The sequence below is a fragment of the Talpa europaea genome (assembly GCF_964194135.1).
Source record: "Talpa europaea genome assembly, chromosome: 2".
In the NCBI taxonomy this organism is placed as follows: Eukaryota; Metazoa; Chordata; class Mammalia; order Eulipotyphla; family Talpidae; genus Talpa; species Talpa europaea.
The window spans coordinates 14,897,786-14,916,237 of record NC_140068.1 but is presented as its reverse complement, the minus strand read 5'-3'; the positions used below and the strand labels follow the sequence as shown (position 1 = coordinate 14,916,237).

The 18,452-nt window shown below is 34.8% G+C and overlaps 1 protein-coding gene across 2 annotated transcripts in view; it reads right to left on the bottom strand.

Annotated features, from left to right (window-relative positions):
• The window catches only part of SHPRH (SNF2 histone linker PHD RING helicase), a gene marked incomplete at both ends in the record, with an annotated part of 59,348 nt that overhangs the window by 28,300 nt on the left and 12,596 nt on the right, over positions 1 to 18,452 (bottom strand). For both annotated transcript variants that reach the window (XM_084227876.1, XM_084227877.1), the window contains 10 exons: positions 576 to 718; positions 1,861 to 1,968; positions 3,673 to 3,765; positions 5,185 to 5,273; positions 9,988 to 10,109; positions 11,167 to 11,423; positions 11,523 to 11,686; positions 14,833 to 14,911; positions 15,694 to 15,945; positions 17,212 to 17,868. In XM_084227876.1, coding sequence (XP_084084002.1) covers positions 576 to 718; positions 1,861 to 1,968; positions 3,673 to 3,765; positions 5,185 to 5,273; positions 9,988 to 10,109; positions 11,167 to 11,423; positions 11,523 to 11,686; positions 14,833 to 14,911; positions 15,694 to 15,945; positions 17,212 to 17,868 — 1,964 coding nt within the window. The remainder of the gene's footprint in view (positions 1 to 575; positions 719 to 1,860; positions 1,969 to 3,672; positions 3,766 to 5,184; positions 5,274 to 9,987; positions 10,110 to 11,166; positions 11,424 to 11,522; positions 11,687 to 14,832; positions 14,912 to 15,693; positions 15,946 to 17,211; positions 17,869 to 18,452) is intronic.

Genomic DNA, 18,452 nt, shown 5'->3' with positions numbered 1-18,452 from the left:
GTTCTGCCACAACACCTAAATTTCCCACACGATAAAAGACATTCCTGTGGTTTGTTAAACCATGGAGCATATTTTTGAGAAGGAGTAAACTTGGTCTTCAGGAAAAATTATTCACCATTTAATACATCAAACACATAATCCAACTTATTTATGAAGACTCCAAAGGAAAAAGGTGAGTACTGATGAGAACAAAGACAGGAAGAGAGAGAAGGTAACGCTCCAAAAAACTTGGGTCACTGCGGCACTATGATTATTAGTTTGCAGGGAATGATTCACATAGGAAGATGAATACCTTACCACAGGGACAAAATTCTCTGAAAGTTTATTAAAAAATGTGCTTAAAGTTAGCTTTAGGTATGTCAACAAAGATACAAAGAAAATACTTTTAGTAGATTAAAGGGGGGAAAAAGCACTGAAAAGAGAAAAAGTTTAAAAGACAAAAAAGGGTGGCATATAGAAGAAAGGTTTATGCTTTATATTTATGCCTACTCTTTTTGTTTGAAATGTACTCCTAATATGTAAAATCTACATGTTTATTGTGTTTATGGTTATATTATTTTATACTATTTTCTTACTTTTCTGACATAGAAAGTTTGTCAGTTTGTTGCTTGTAGTTGCAGGTTATTTCATTTCGCACCCGCTGAACGAGCTCCTCCTCAATAGCAAATTCTATTGCTCTGTGGATCACATTCAGCCACCAAGGCGAATTAGAATGAATCTGTTAAGACAATAGCTGATCAATTAATGTTTTTTCCCCATAATTGCTGTGTTTCCATCAGTGACCAGAAAGAGTTGTTAGAAATTCAAAGGAACCAATAGATGCCTCTCAAAGGAATTGTAACAGCAGGGAGACAAATATATTCTCTATGTGGTGGATGAGTACCTCATCTGAATACGTAATTAAAGAGAGCACCTGTTTCCTGTCCACTGTGCGTGAATGAGAATTTTTTGTGTACACTTATGTAATAAAGCTGTATTAAAAAATACTTAAGTGAAAATTCACCTAACGATATATGAAAGGTAACAGGTCTCTTTCTCAACAAAATAGATTTCATTTTACTCTTTGATTAAAAGAGCCAAAGTCTACTCAATGGATTATCTATATCAAAGAACAAAATTATTTGCCTGAATACCAACCACTAATGAATTTTGGAGAGAAATGTGGAATAAATGGTTAAAATAGAAGATTATGTCTACATTATGACAAATGGCATGTAATCCGTAAGATAAAAACCAAGTGATTTTAACGTTTTCACATCTTAAAAGGTTTTAGAAACATATACATGTAAAATCAAAAGAAGGTTATAGAAATTTTCAGTTTCTTTAAACAAGACAACTTGTTATGTATTCAAAGTATGAGGAAATGTATTATAGTTTAAAAAATGGGGAATAACCTTAGAACAGTTGGTTTATCTATACATGCGTTCATTCACTCCACAAGAACTGCTAACAGCAAATTAACGTTTTTTAAGATTTTTTTATTTATGCATACAAGAACTGGGGTATAAGCAAGAGGTGTGGGGGCTGAGAGGATTCATCAGAGAAAGTGGGGAGCAGAACAGGCAGATCTACTGAAATACAATGCTGAGGGGATCAGCAGGCGAGGCAGGAGAGGTCGGCTGTCCCATGTGGGTTTCTCCCTGACTGGCCGGGGATTGAACTCGTGCTGCAGTGGCTGGCGACAGCTTGACAGCACCACCAGGGAGGCCAGCAAATTAACTTTTATTGTGGGTCAGGCACTGCATTGGTGCTAAAAACTTCAAGATGAAAAGAAAGCGTAAATTTCTGCCCAAACCAAAATGAAATCCAAAATGCTATCAGGAGAAAAACACAAGTAGGAAAGTCATTTTAGGGACATACCTTTCTTTGCAGTTCACGGATGGTCTGCTGCACAGGCTGTAGCACTTGCTGTGCTTCAGCAACTTCCGTATTACACTTGCTCATATAATGCTCTCGCAGTTGCTTGGCCTGTGTTGAGACCGGACAAATGTAAACTTTCATTACAGGTCTAGAAAATAATTCAGTATGACATTTCATGGACAATGGGGTCATTTTATATATTTAAGGCTACTTAACCCAATATGCATAAAATGCTACAAGTACACTGTGGCGAGCCTAACAGCCAAGCAAGATAGTCTAAGATATACTACAGAGAATGAATTTTACCTGTAATTCACAATATTTAAGAAAATCCATAGGTTTGCTCTCCAAATTGTAATCTAACTAGCTTTTAACTAAGAGAAAGAAAAAAAAAAAAAACAAACCCAAAACCAAATGGGTAAAAAGTAAAGTTCTATTTTACTTTTTAATCAAGCAAAGCAAGGATACCTTTCAAGATCTATCTGACTTAGCTACTATAGCTTCTTGGACTTACTTCAGTTTAAAAATACTTAAGAATATACAGTGACACAAGTGTCATGGACTATGTTTCCCCAAAATCCATTATGGTGAAGCTATAACCCTTAATGAGACTGAACTAGATAGCCAAATGCTTCCATTAAGTAATTGGTTGAGACATACGAAATTATCAATAATTCATCATATTTGACCAAGAGAGATGACAATTTCATAAGGCCCAATTAACCACATACCTATCTTTGTACTACCCTTATCACTCCCCCAGGCTTTTGTTACTTCATTTACAAAGTAGGTGGTTGAAGTAGATGCTTTCTAGGATCTGGTCCAACTTTGAACAGTGTGGCTTCACAGTCTATAAAAGTTAGGCAAAAGTGATAATGTGGCCTTGGAAATACACGTATCTAGTATGAACCCTCATCCACATACTGTGTTTTTTCTTTTGTCATCACAATCTTCTCATTAATTTCTATTAGAATTATTTGGTTATAACTGATCATTAGAGTTGTCTACTCATAGATGGACTGTCTCTCAGCAAGTTTCTGTCACTAACGGGAATTAAATAGTGATATTACATGCAAGGCTGTGATACCTACATTTGGAGTGAAGTTTCACTAGGAAACTTCTAACACTTAGACTGCCATTGAACATCAAGAACAGGATGCAGTCAAAGGCTGTGCATACTTACACAATCTTCTTTGATTCAAATGAAGTCTTCACTTAATGGCTTTAACACATTTCAAACATTATCTACTTTTTTGATTCTAGCTTTGCTGCTCTTTTTGATCTTTAAAAATTTAAAGTTCCATAGGGGATTAGCATAAGCTATTAACAGTTTAAGGTGAAATAATTTACATCACTTCAATGAGAGGTAACACTCACTGCAGAGGGAACTTCCTTGAGAAGACATAAGAAATATCACTGAAAACTCTAGTGTATTGAAGTAATATGCAGAAAGGCAAAAAAGTACAAAATATTTTATTTTTTATTAATCTACACTTTTTCAGATTTGCCATGAGAGCAATAAGGTCTCCATTTTTATTTGTTGCTTATTTAAATTCCGTGCTATTGGATTAGTAACATCTAGAACAAAGCAGTTAGCATATGACTAGAGGCAAATCATCAGAGAAGCAAAATAATATGGAGTATTGCCATTTTGTACTACCCAAAATTACCACAGTAAAGTCTGGATTGTCAAAGGGGCAGGAAAACATAGTTACCTTCATATAAATGTTGTATGTCCTAGGAAGTAGCAATTAAAATGATCGAGTCTGAAAAAAATGTACTTTTAACAGACAGAAAAAAAACATTAATTACCTCTTCCTCAAGTCTGCTATCTCTCAAGGTAGGAGGTATTCCTGGATGCTTAGCTACCAATAATTCCATCAAGTTATGGGTAGCATGAAGTCTCTATAAACCACAAAAGGCAGTAATTATGATAGTTAATGCAGTGGGCTTTATAAAAGAACTTTCTATTAACATTGGCATACAGACTACTAACAACATTTTGAGATTAGGGCACTCAATACCTCCCCTCTAAAGCAATTTATCAGAGAATGCCAAAGTCAGTTTCATAGTAAAGATCTTAATTCAAAATAACATAAATTTTCTTCAATTTAAAAACAGGCCATCTTGGGGGCCTCTCTGGTGGTACAGGGGATAAAGTCTCAGGATTATCAAGCTATCGCTAGCCATGGCATGAATTCAATCCCCAGCCAGGAAGCTAACCCACATGGCGCAACAGACCTCTCCTGCCTTGCCCGCCCGCTGCTCCCCTCAGCAGTGTATTTCAGTAGATCTGCCAGTTCTGCTGCCCACTCTCTCTGGTGAATCCTCTCACCACTTGCATCTCTGGCTTATACCCCATTCTTGTATGCATAAATAAATACATCTTTAAAAAACACATTTATTTTTATTTATGCATATAAAAACTGGGGTGCAGGCTGGTGGGGGGGGGAGGGGTGGGGTGTGTGAGAATTTACCAGAGCCAGAGTGATGAGCAGAACAGGCAGATCTACTGAAATACACTGCTGAGGGGAGTAGCAGGCTACTCAGGAGAGGTCTGCTGTGCCATGTGGGTTGCTCCCTGGGTGGCTGGGGATCAAACTCATGCTACCGCGCCCCTGTGCCACCAGGGAGACCCTAAAAATAAATCTTTTAAAAAAAATGTGATCTTATGAAGTTGTTTGAAGAACATAAAAATTTAAAATATGTCTATGTAGTTAGCAGAATATGTAATATAGCTATGTCTTCTAATAGCCATCATGTGTCTACAGAATGAACCGTAAGTATTCTAAATAAGTTCAATAAAATAGTAAGGTTGACTCTAGAAGACTTCTCTTGGGAAATCAGTCTAGATAAGCTTAGCAATTATAATAAAAGTAAGGAAAATGAAATGTATGAGAAACTGGTTTGTGATCTGGGTCTGTTGAACTTAAGGACTGAAAGAAAAGCAAAAGAATTGGAGGTAAATATGGTGCAAGGAGGGGAAATCTATATTTTATATATCTGCATTAAACATAATTCAGCCTTCTCACTGTGATAATGACTCCACAGTTGATTAGAGGTTCCATCCATACTCTCAAGAGCGAGAAGACATAAAGTTAAGAGTAATTTTTACCTGATAACTTGACTATTTACTTGGGAAGACAGATAAAAGATAAAGGATGATTGAGAAATAGTCTTGTGAGGATCTGATTTGATGCTAGTGAAATGAGACTATAAAGGTTGTTCTGTTTGGCATCAAATCAGATCCTCTTAAACATTCAGGAAAAATTTTCTGTACAAAATTGACAAAATATATACTAAAATTGTTAAGATTTTACTTACTTGAAGTGAATCAGTTTTGAGTTTTTCTTTGTGTTCCTCAGATGAACGCAACACTTCTCTGTATAGTTCTGCTGCCAAGGCATACTCCCCTGAAGAAATAAAATGCATTTAAATTACAATAAAATAATGTAGTTAGCTCTCAGTGTCATCCACAAATCTCTCACCTAAACATGTCCACTGCAAAATTGTAACAATGATTACAAATCAGTATTTTTTAAAAGGAATTTGAGATGGTACAAATGATTGTCCCAGAAAATTAAAGCTAATGATAGTTTCTTTTTTGGTTAATTCCACAGAACTGATTATCAATTAAATATATTTACAATGTTTTAAAATTACACTAAAAAACAAACTCTGGATTACCTGAATTTATACAGTTGACTCTTCTTATTGAACTATACTATACCAAGTATAGTTATTATGATGTCTGAATTTAAGGACAAATTTGGGTAATATACTCAACAATTTGGGTAATTTTAGTTACATATACTCAACAAATACTCAAAACATATGACCCAATCGACACATAATTTTCAGAAAAAGAAAATATTCTTCTTGCTGGGTATTACTGTTCTTGGTATTAGACCAAAAAGAACAGCAACTGAAAACTACAAAAACTTGGGGAATCTTTTCCATTTTTGGTCATATAAATCACAATCTGAAATTTATGTTATTTTTATAGTTCTAATTAGCAGTTTACTCTAATGAAAAAAATCAGTAGGTAATGATTTAAAGCACAGATTGGCAAACTATGGCCATGGGTCCTATATGACCATATGCAATTGTGTATAAATACTAACAGAATACATGTCTTTTGAAAAGCTTTACAAGAATCTTTAAAACTAAAAATAAGGAGCTCATTGCATAAATATAACTGAGTATTGTTCATTAACATTATAGTGTCACTATTATTTTGGACACAACTAAGAGGATTTGCATTTTTAAATAGTTGAAAAAAAAACCAATATTTTGTGATGTGAAAATTATATAAAATTAAATTTCAGGGTCTGTGAATAAAGTTTTATTGGAACTCAGTTGTGCTCATTTGTTTATGCATTATAAGAACAAAGCTGAGTAATCGTAACGGATCTTATGGCTCATAAAACTTAAAATATTTATTATCTGCTTCTTTCAGAAAAAGGAGAGATGAAATATTTTCAGTGGCTTAAATAACAGAACCAACTATTTGCTTCCTAGGGAAAAGCTCAAAACTGCTTATTTAGAAATACAATGAGGGCCTACCTGGTGGCACAGGGGTCTTTAAGCATTGCACTATGAAGCAACCCACAGCCTCTGCAGCACAAGTTTGATGTCCGCCGGCCAGGGAGAAACCCACATGGTGCAGCAGACCTCTTCTGCCTCGACCACTGCTCCCCTCAGCAGTGTACTTCAGTCAATCTGCCTGTTCTGTTCCCCACTCTATCTCTGGTGAATCCTCTCACCCCCCACACTTCTGGCCTGTACCCCAGCTCTTGTATGCATAAATAAATAAATCTTAAAAAAAAATAGAAATACAATGAAAAGTCTATCAGAGGTAAACTCATGAAATTAAAAAAAATGTATAGACATGCCGTTACTGAGAAAGCTTTTTGCCTGATCTACACTTGAAGTTTTTTTTTTTAAATTTCAAACTATTTTTATTACTATTGCAGATGCAGGACTTTGTTCATAGACTAAAATGAGCAATAAATTCCTGCCCCCGCCCATCCCCCCCCCACAGCATTTGTAAATTTTGTTGTTGGTTCTCTTTTTTTGGTTAAAATTGATTATATATATAAATATGTATTTGTCTTAACTGTAGTAAAATATAATTAACATAAGATCTACCATTTGAACTATTTTTAAGTGTCCAGTTCAGTGATAATAAGCTCATTCATGTTGTGCAAAATACTTGCTTTTCTACCATTGTTTGATATCTAAATCCACCACTTAACTAAAAAAAAAGGCTTCTAAAACATTTTCACAGTACTTAGTCAGCAATTTCTACTCACTTTGATAAAGGAGATTTCCAAAATAATAGTGACATTATAATGTTAATGAGCAATACTCAGTTATATTTATACAATGAACTCATTTTTAGTTTTAAAGAATCTTCTAATACTTTTCAAAAGACATGGATTCTATTAGTATTTATACTATCATTCACAGAGAACAATTCATTTAACAAATCTCCCTTCATAATTACCATACCTTTTAAAGGAAGTACAATGACTAGACTGTAATATAAAAAACTAGTTGTAATTATTCATTATACCTATTTCTCTTTAGTCCATTTAAAAAAAAGGTATTTTCTGGGGAGACTAAAAATTATGCACACTCAGTAAGTTAATCAAGTTTAAGTTAAATTGGGAAATACCCATTCTTTGCCATTTGATGGCAAAGTAAACAAATCATAATGAATTTGATGCTGCAAAGCTAATATTCTTCAAAATATGTATGTAAAATATATATTGCTCAAATTGGGAATAACACCATGTTTTAATGCTATTACCGGTAAGGAATTTAGAACATGGGATGTATATCATAGATACATTTGCATATTATGTAAGCAAATCCCTTTAGAGTTTGAAACTAATTTTATATTTTAGAAGTCAGATCATCAGAGACTGATTTCTACACTCACTGAGTTTAAATTATGTACATTAATTGCTACTTTAAAAAGTGGAAACTGTTCAACAGGAATAAAAGCAGTAAAGCTAATATAACTGTATTACTTTTACAATTAAGTTCCAACTAGACATATCCTCTACCAATGGATTTCCTAATAGGAATTTTTCTTTCCATTAAAAAGACAGACAACTATGGTGGGAATTCAGAGCAAACTATCTGAAAAGGCCAGTGATCCATTAATGCCACAGTGTGGTATTTTATCACAACAGGAGCCAACTACAAACTGTTCCTACTAGAGTGCAACAATGTTTGAAAGTGATCAGATGATTTTCCCAATGCCTTATCAAGCATAACATCACAGCAGGGAAAGGTGACAGTAAATCTGAAAAGGAGACTAGAAAAAAAGGCCAAGAGAGAAAGTTCATTCACACTGTCTCAGCTTCTGATTAGTAACAAGTATGGAATGAAATGGGGAATACAATTTTAGATTCAAGATGGAAAATCTAAAATTTTTACTGTGATTCTAAGAGAATCTATAAATAATATATTATACTATTTTAGAAATTTTTGACAAGTGAGTGTCAACTTATTAGAGGCATAATAATGAGGCTTATAAATGTCTATTTAAGAAGTAGACAGTATAGCAGAAAAATTAAATATTTGATTTGAAATTAAATACAGGGCAAATTCTCTGACTTATTAGTTGTAATCTTGAGAAAGTAAGTCTTCTGAAATCCAGTTTTCCTACATAAAATGGGGATGTTAATAACTCAATCACTGGGTGATTATGAGGATAAAACAGGTACTGAAAGCGTTATGCATAACATAAAATGTTTATAGAAAAATTATTTTTCAGATATGCTAAATTTTAATGACCTAAAATATTTTAAATAGTACATTCAATGGTTCATGAATTTTTAAGATTTAGCATACATATTTCTTAACTGTGATAGTCAAGTGTTCTGGAGATTTTAATCATAATTATTTTGCTCAAATTAAGTTGGAACTGTGAGAACTTATGACATATAATTTCTCATTTTTTGCCTAATTTGAGATAATTCAGCACCATAATAATGAGTCTTCTGCTCCATGAACATGCACAACTATGAATTCTTTCTCTCAGCAACACTGCAGTTTTTTTTTTTTTTTACAGGTGTTAATTAGACATCATTTTTCCAAATTAATGCCAAGGTATTTCATATACTTTTGAAACTATGAATGGTACTATGGTTTCTAATTGTTTATTTCTACCTCATAGGAATAAAATAATTTTTATATATTTACTCATATCCTGTACCATGCAATACCCAACTTATTGGTTCTAGTAACTTTCCCACATAATTATAATCCAAAATTAAAGAGTTTTTTTTCATATTCAATCTCATAACTTTTTCTTGCCTCACTGCTCTGGTGAGAATTCAGATATAATTTTGAATGAAAGTGGTGAGGGGCATTCGTGATTTGTTTGTGATCTTAAAGGGACAGCATTTAGTTTTCAATCATTAAGCATAACATTAGCTGTGTTTTTATAGATGTCTTTTATCAAAGTGAGAGTTTCCAATGATACCTAAATAGCTAAATGTTTTTATGAAGAATGTTAAAATTTTGTAAAATCTTTTTCTTACATTTATTGAGATGATCAAATGGTTTTTCTTTTTCAGTTGTTATTTGGTAATGTATGTAATATTTGATTTTTTAATATTAAACCAATCTTGTATTCCTGGGATAAACCCTACTTGATCATAATGCACTATCCTTTCTATATATTGCTGGATTGTTTAATTTTTTAAAAAAATTCTGCACCTGTTATTCTGTTATGGTGTCCCTTTAAGATCACAAACAAATCACGAATGCCCCTCACCACTTTCATTCAAAATTATATCTGTTTTCTTTTTGATGTCTAATATTTGCTTGATATCTTATTTAACTCCACTGGAGCTACAGAACATAGCTAAATCTTCATTCACATCCCAATTTCCCTAAAAAAATCTTCCATTAGTGGAAATGTCTGGTGAAAGTGTCTATAGACTTTGAAATTTTTACAGTATTCTGCAGAATTACTTTCTGAAGTTAAGCCCATTAAACCATGATCAACAGTGTGTGTCTTTCTTGGGGGATTTTGACTTCTACTATAACTAACCTTCCTTATTATGTATGGAAAGAATCAGAGACAACAAAGCAATCACCTTCTACCTTTAATGATGTGGATGCCTGCTAAGCCATTGAGAGCACAAACTAATTGCCGATGTGCTTCTTCACATTCAGTTCCACATTTCTTTTGTAACGATGTCAGCAGCTCTTCCATGGTCATGGTGCTAAAAGAAAAGACAGATTGTTCAGAACTAGAAAGAAAATCCTGTGTTATTCCAGAAAGAGTATTATGTCACTTAAGATCCAGAGTATCAAACTAACAGTCTTTGTAGTATCTTAGCATCTTTCTCTTCACCTCCATTTTACCTATACCACTTTTAACTGAATTACCTTTTACTACTCCAGCAAGCATGTTCTATCGAATTACATCATACTTTTTCCCTTTTCATTCATTGGAGAATGGAACTAGAAAAAATTACTTTCCTTTTAGAGTACAAAATGATATATGAGTTAGAATGTAAGATAAAGGCAGAACTCCTGTATTGTAATTTAATTAACCTACATATGCCTTGATTTTTTAATCTGTAAACAAAGATGATTCTCCAAGGATCATGTCGAGTGCATTTCTACAAAGTAGGCTGTGTAACCTTAACCATTTGCATAGAAATTGTTTTCACACTCTTAAAATCTGTAATCTTGGTCATCCCCTTATTTGTCATTAAACTGCTTAACACAAGGGCAAAACTGAATTCTTTTGTGTTTTTTATAGCACCTTTTTAATAACAGGTGCTAAAAAAAAATAGAAGCACAAAAATTTTTTTTGTGGGATTATTTTTGGGGCTATAGAGTATTATGGATATACATACCTTAATGTTTTAGGAAACAGTAATCAAAGAGATATAATTAGGACAACTGTAAAGAAAATATTAAATAATATCTAATTCATTTAATTCCCTGAAGTGGGTACCCAAAACTGTAAGAACAAAAATCTTTCATATCTGTAGAGCACCCCCTCCACACCCAGACCCTGCCAATAAGGAACAAAACCCCACAATTGTCCTTTATTTAAAAGAAATGTTCAAAACTATGAAAATACTTTTGATTATATTGACCCTCTTTAACAAATGGGATTTTATATCAGAGAAAAAGTAACTCACAGAAAAAATTAACAACTCAGTTACAAGAACCTGAATGAAACTGTAGTCAGAGAAGCTAATAGCTTAAATATTGTCTACTACTACTATATTACAAATTGCAGTATAAGGAAATAATGAATAAAACCTTTTCTGGAGTGGCAAGAACTCGCCACGAACAGCCTGTGGGTGGCAGCAGGCCTGCCTGAGCCTCAGCAACGGATACAAGATGGAGGTGACAGTCCTTCTGTCCAGGCTGCTGAGTTTCAGGGCCCAATCCGAAATTTTCCTGAGTTTGACTACTGCGTCCTGGCAGCACACCTCATGCTGACGGTGATAAAAATGTCTCTCCACTGGAGAAAAGTGCAGCCAGTGAATTTCTTCTGTCTGAGGGGGTATCTGAATCTGCACAAAGGAGAAAAAAAAATATTTCACCGGGAAATTTAGTTTTTCACATCAACTCTGCTTCTTTTTTCTTAATCAATAAAAACATATTCTACTGACTTGATCAATTACATCCTTCTTTGCAGACCTCCACAGTATCTTGGCAATAAAACTATAGAGGTGCTGAGGATTCCTCTTGCAGTAAGGGCGATAGAGAAGTCGAACCCACCAATGTTTCACACAGTAAGGTTCGATACCAAGAAAGACCACTAAACCGAAAAGATCTGAAACAAAAAAAGCACATTGAGAATAACTTCCTATCTATAGCACATTAGCATTCTAAATAACTACTTTAATAAATATTACTCAGCACTCAGGCTCTGGAATCTGAAATTCCAATTCAACTTACATTTTTTAAGTATTTGTTTTGCTCTAGGTTTTGTGCCAGGGGCTAAAATGTTTTAAAGTTTATAAAAACACTGCACAAAGCTTGAGCTTACTTCAAAAGTCTTAAAATTCCATTGGAAGTAAAACCATTAAAAACTACTCAACTGAGTGTACTTGATCAAGAGATATAAGAAGTGTCATGCACAGAAACTAATGAATATATGACTGGTGGATTAGGAAAAAAAAATCTAATCAGGCAATAGGAGAATGTTTTCTGATGCTATTATTCATCATACCCCTTGAACTAGTAATTCTACTTCTGCAAGCATGTGACAATAAAAAGCAGAGACAAGATTACCCAACTAGAGAGGTTTACAGTAATATGCAGGAAAAAATGATTTTAATAAAAGTGATTAAAGAAATTATGGTTCCTTGCCCCACCTCCATCCTCAATCAGACAACCTTTTCCCCTGATCCAGTAGGTCTTGTCTAATTGTTGTTAGATTTAGAGCATGGTACTCACATATCTCTTGACTGGGCACAGTCAGTTTTATATTCTTTTCTTTGGTCCACTTAACATTATACCCTAAGCAGTTTTCCATTTATTTATGATAAAATTTTAAAATATGGACAATTGCTAACATCCATATAGAAAATTCTGGAATAGTGGTTATAATCTTATATAACATAATAGCTGAGTTTAATTTCCTTTTATTTTTCTGTATTCTCATTAAAAAAATATGCCATCATCCTACCTACATTTATTTTGAAGATGACTAACAAATAGAGGTTAAGTTATTGTGATGGTCCTTGAGAATGACATCAGAAAGAAACATCACCTAAATGCAGATATCCATACATTTATATTCTGCTCAAATAAATCCAATTGCTTCTTTGCTACTTCTTGTTTGGTGGGGGGGGGGTCCCAAAGTGTCTCAGATTCAACTTGCCAAAATCAAATTCATATTTTTGTACCAAAATACTTTTCTCATATGCTGTTCACTGGCAAATACTGCCACCATAGATGGAGCTAAGTAAATCAGAAGTCTTAGCATCTCCAGGTCTATCACTAAACTTTGGTCATTTTTCTTTACCCACTTTTTTACCCATCACCTCAGGACAGCCCTAATCCAAATCCAAAGTACCAGAATGAGTTTACTTATTAAAACCAACCATTTGATAACTAACTACCTTCTTTGTCCAGCTTCTAAACCATTCTCTACACTAGGGATCTTCTGAATTACAAATCTAAATACAAGATGATCCCTAAAACCACTTTACTTCAATCTCTTCAATAGCTCCTCACAGTTTCTTAATGAAAAACAAAAAAAAATCCTTATAAAAATCCTTTATAAGTGTATACTTACAAAGACACTAAAATAAATAAATGAATACATAAATGGGGAACAACGAAAGTATCAGTAAAAGCAGCTACCATTCACTGAATAGTTAATGTTTGCAGGATATTACGCCAAATGTTTTGCTTACTTTATTATAATTAATCTTTGAAAACACCTCATTTTATAAGTAAGGAAAGTAGCTTGTTCAAGTAGCTTGTTTATGGACCTGTTAACTAAGTCAGGGTGTGAACCTAGGTTCATTTATGCCCTAAAGCCAATGTTCTGTACACATTACTAACAAATATATCATGTAGACATAGGTGTGTGGGGCAGGAGAGGGTAATGTTCTTGACTATTTGGCTTTTCATGTACACTGACATGATTTCAGTCTTCCTGAAGAAACATTCCAAAGTATGGAATGAAAATATTCTGGATTCATTTCTCCTTGCTTAAGATGTGGTCCATTTGGGATTCATAGATGTCCAAGTTGTCACTAATGAATAAATCAAAAAGTCTGATTTCTGTCCATCAGACTAGTGCAGTGATTCTTACTAAGATGGACAGGAGGAGACTCTGGACAATGCCTGCAGGTATCTGTGGGTACCATAACTGCAGGGAGGTACAGGGAGCCAGTGGGTAGAAGCTAAACATTTTAAAATGCAAAAGATACCTCCCAACAAAAAAGAATAACCTGGTTTGAAAGGCCAATGGGGCTAAATTAAAAAAGCAGCACTCTAACACAAAAGAAAACAAATGTAACATGTAAGCCCTGGCAGCCTAATATTCCCACTGCAACGACAACAAACTGAGCAGTTACAGTGCAAACATCATGGTGTTAAAAAGTTGTGAGGGCTATGGAAGCTAAGAGGAGAGTTTTGGGGAGGATTATCATGAATGTAGAAATAGATTCATAGGTATATACATGTCAAAAGTTTACAAATTTCAAATATTTGTAGTGTTAACATATGCCACTTATACTGCAATTTTTTATCACGAAATTTGTTATGTAAAATAATACTGATTTAAACTTTTACTTTAAATATGCACAATTTGTATAAAGGTCTTAAAAACACACTGCTTGCTCTATGTAAAAGGTAAAATATGAATGAGAGTAATGTAAAAGGTAATATGAATGAGAGTAATGTAGAAGCATCAGCTACAATGTACATGTGGGAGGGACACAATTTAAATACCCAAGAGGAAGGGCAGAATGATGGCATAAGCCATCATTGGTTAGAAATTATAAAGCCATTAATATTTCATAACTCTTATAATTAGTAAAATTACAGTTCTACTATTTATCAATTCATTCAGTGAAAATTATGGTCCTTGTTTTAGTAAACACAGTCAATTAAAATGATCCTTTCTCTCGCTCCCTTCCCTTTCTTCCCAGGTTCTATTTTCTACCTAGCACTTTGAAATTCTGAGTTCAGTTCAGACCTGCATCTGCCTTGCTTAGGCAGACACTATAACTGCTCAACTTAGGACTACTCACTATGTATCTGTTTTCTCACACATAAACAAAAAAATTATCCAATTTCCATTTAAAAAGGTAAGTGTTTGAAACTATTAGGAGTCAACTATGAATACATGGACAATCACTTAAACTGAGAATTTCAGTAAAGGTGAAACCAAACAATACTTTTACTTCAAAAGAAATTAAGCTTTTCATATATACATAGTATGTGAGGAAGCCACATTACCCTCCAGTCCTCTCTGCACTGGAGTGCCGCTGATACACCAGCGATTTATTCCACTCAAGCGCTGAGCCATTTCTGCAGCCTGATGAGAGAAGTGTGAAATAATGGTGAAAAAAGAAAATAAAAAGGGAAAATACAGAAGTCAGGAATACGTTTATTCATGAAAATAGTCCATAAAAAGCTACACTTCAGGTCAGATGCTTTTTTTCCCTTTCTTTATATATATATATATTTTTAAAGATTTATTTATTTATTTATTTATACAAGCACTGGGTACAGTCAGAAGCGCGGGAGGGTGAGGGAATTCACCAGAGCCAGAGCAGGGAGCAGAACAGGCAGATTGATGAAGTACACTGCTGAGGGGAGCAGCGGGAGACAAGGGAGATCTGCATGCCATGTGGGACATTCACCAGCGGCCGGGGATCCAACCGGCGCTGCAGAGGCTGCGGGCAGCTTTGCAACCCAGCGCTCAACTGCTGCACCATCGGGGAGGCCCACTTTCTTTATATTTTTTAAAAGTTTTATTTATTCATGCATACAAGAACCAGGGTACAGGCCAGATGTGCAGAAGGGTGAGAGGATTCACCAGAGACAGAGTGGGGAGCAGAACAGGCAGAGTGACTGACTGAAAAACACTGCTGAGGGGAGCAGCGGGTAAGACAGGAGAGGTCTGCCATGCCATGTGGGTATCTCTCCATCCGGGATCAAACCCATGCTGCAGAGGTTGCGGACAGCCCCACAGCACTGCGCTCAACTGCCTGTGCCACGAGGGAGGCCCAACAACCTACTACATTTTCTGAAGATAGTTTCCCTCAATCCCTTTTTCCTTTCCCAATCCTCAAAAGATTCTCAAGAAATTCTCACTTTCACTGCAGGACATTCAACCATCTGAGCTTCATCCAGGCAGATTCTCCACCACTCCACAGCAACCAAGGGGCTGGGAATGGCCATGTAGCGCTTCTGGTTCCGTAAGCGACGTCCGTCCTCACTATTGCTATGTGGGATATCTACATAATTTAGTTCTGAACGAAGGACATCGTAAGTAATGATAACTATATCCTGTTCTGCTAAAAAATGAGGCTGTAAAAAGCCATCTTTCTTCACTCCTTGATATACCTAGGAAATAATCAGCACAGACATAGTTATTGCAGAAAGGGATCTAAGATTGTTGAAATATTCATTCACTTTTACTCCTTATTAAGTCTGTTCTAACAGTCTAGGACCATTTTATGAGGTATCTTCCAACCTGTCTAGAGAGAGACATGCTTTAGTAAGAAAGACTAGTAAGATAAGTAATATGAAAGGAACTATCACAGAAGTAAATGCGATAGCATCACAAGGGAAAGACCAATTCTATGGCTGAGTTAAAATTGAAGTGGATATTGAAGAACATTCCTTCTCACATGCAGAAAAAAGGAGAAAAGGACTTATAGGGAAAAGATGAAATCTATGGCATGTACAAAATACAACAGTATGATGAAGTGTAACATGAAGAACTATTACTTATTGAATGTCTTTTCTGTTTCAGACACTGTGCTTATACTTTATCCCCTCTGTTCAACAATCCTGTTGGTAGTTAATGTTTCTATATCACCCATACACAACATGAAGAAACTTGCTCACAATCAGGAGAGCCAAGATTCAAACCAAGGTTTGCCAACCCAAGGGAACATAGCTCTTCAATGGCAAAGCCAATGGTTTACTTATTACTGTATTCATCATGCCTATGACAGTGACTGAAATATACAAAACCTGCAAAAAAGTATGTGTGGAAAGGAAGAGGAACAGAAGGGCGAGCAGTACTACTAACATAGTAAACAATGGCACCAAATGACTACTATGTGCCGGCATGTTACCAAATCTTCTAATCCTCACAGTAAGTCAGGATCTGAGGGGGCTCTGTTTTCAAAACTTAGCATGATCATGGGCACATAATAAGTGCTCAATAAATATCTGTTGAATGAGTAAATTCTAATTTCATAGATGAGGTAACTGAACCTTATGATTATGATTTTAGAATTCAGAATGGAGCAGACCAGACAAGTGGTAATTATTGCATAATGTTGTCTTTGGATTGTGTTTCTGAGTATGAGTATGTATGTTTATAAAAAGATTTGATCATTTACATGATAAAGAATTTTTTTTTTCAAAATTCATATTTTTCTACCCAAAGTATTTTAATTTCTGGACTTCTGATGCCAGAAAAAGATACACTGCCTACTGTTCTATTTCTCAATTTCTTTTTGAAGTTCTGAGTAAATATATTATCTCACTAAGTTAATCTTTGGGGATAAAAAACAAAGCAATAAAGGTAATAAACACTATCATGAGAAGCATAAATTTACATTCTTCTGTCCTTTTATAGAGCTCAAACTGCCTTACCAAGACACGAAGAGATGATGACCTCACATGCCTGTTGATTTCATCCACCCACTGATGACAGATGGAGCTGGGGGAGATAATCAGAGTTGCTCTTGTTGATACTGGCTCCATTGCAACAAGGCAGTGGGGGCAGTAAAAAGGTTTAATTGTCAGATTCTTCTCTTCATAATTTACACATTTTGCATGCTGCCACAGGTGGCATTTCAAGCACTGAACACGAGCCTTACGGTCAATCTGGTCAAGTTCACCACATATACACTCAAACCGGTAATCAGAGGAATCATAAGGGCTCATGTTACAATGTGGTACCTCAGTACCAGCAGGGTTTAGAGATACAGCCTGGTCCTCTGCTGCATGCTCTTGCTTGACATCGAAGACATGTACACTTTCAGATGTGGTGATGTCAGTGATTCCAGAGTTACTGGTAGCTGGACAGTGATCTTGTGAATGGAGACTGATGTTAGGTTGGCTTTTTCCCTTTTTTGAGGATGGACTAAGCTTTTTCCTCAATTTAATACGATTTTTTCTCGCCTTATAATAATAGTAATAAGGATCATCATCATCATCTGAGGTATTTGACGGCAAGTATTCAGAATCAGTGTCCTTGTTCTCTGATTTTCTTAATTCTCTCTGAATTTTTCTTGGACTCCCCACTGCCTATGAAAAATATTATTTAAAATAGTTAATTTTTGTACTTAAGTTTCCCACTTTATTTATACGGCTTACATAAAAATCCAGTGGCCAGTCTTTGCTACCCTTTTCCCTGAGGAGAATCACTCCTCATCAGTGGCTTTCAATCTGCCCTCATGAAGAACCCTCTCCACAGAAAAGGAAGGATCTGCTGTGTAAGTAAGATCTGGAGAGAGAAAAAATTAGAAAGATACAGGGAGCTACCAATATTCTGATCTTAACTTTTTATAAATTATAGTCTGTCTAAATCAATAAAGGACTAACAGTTTATGGCTACACACACACACACACACACACACACACTAGGACAATTATAAAAATACCAAGTATTATAGCACTTAAAAAATACATAATAAAAATATGGTGTACATGGATTCAGACTTTTCTCTTTAAATAGATATAATTTTTGACTAGCAAAGGAGCAAAAATTATTTTTATATTGGAAATATAAAGAATCTTAAAATCAAGATGGCAAAAGTGACTATGACTAAAATATCAGATATTTTAAAACAAACAATTTGAGATATCAGCCATAACTTATCCTGTAAGGT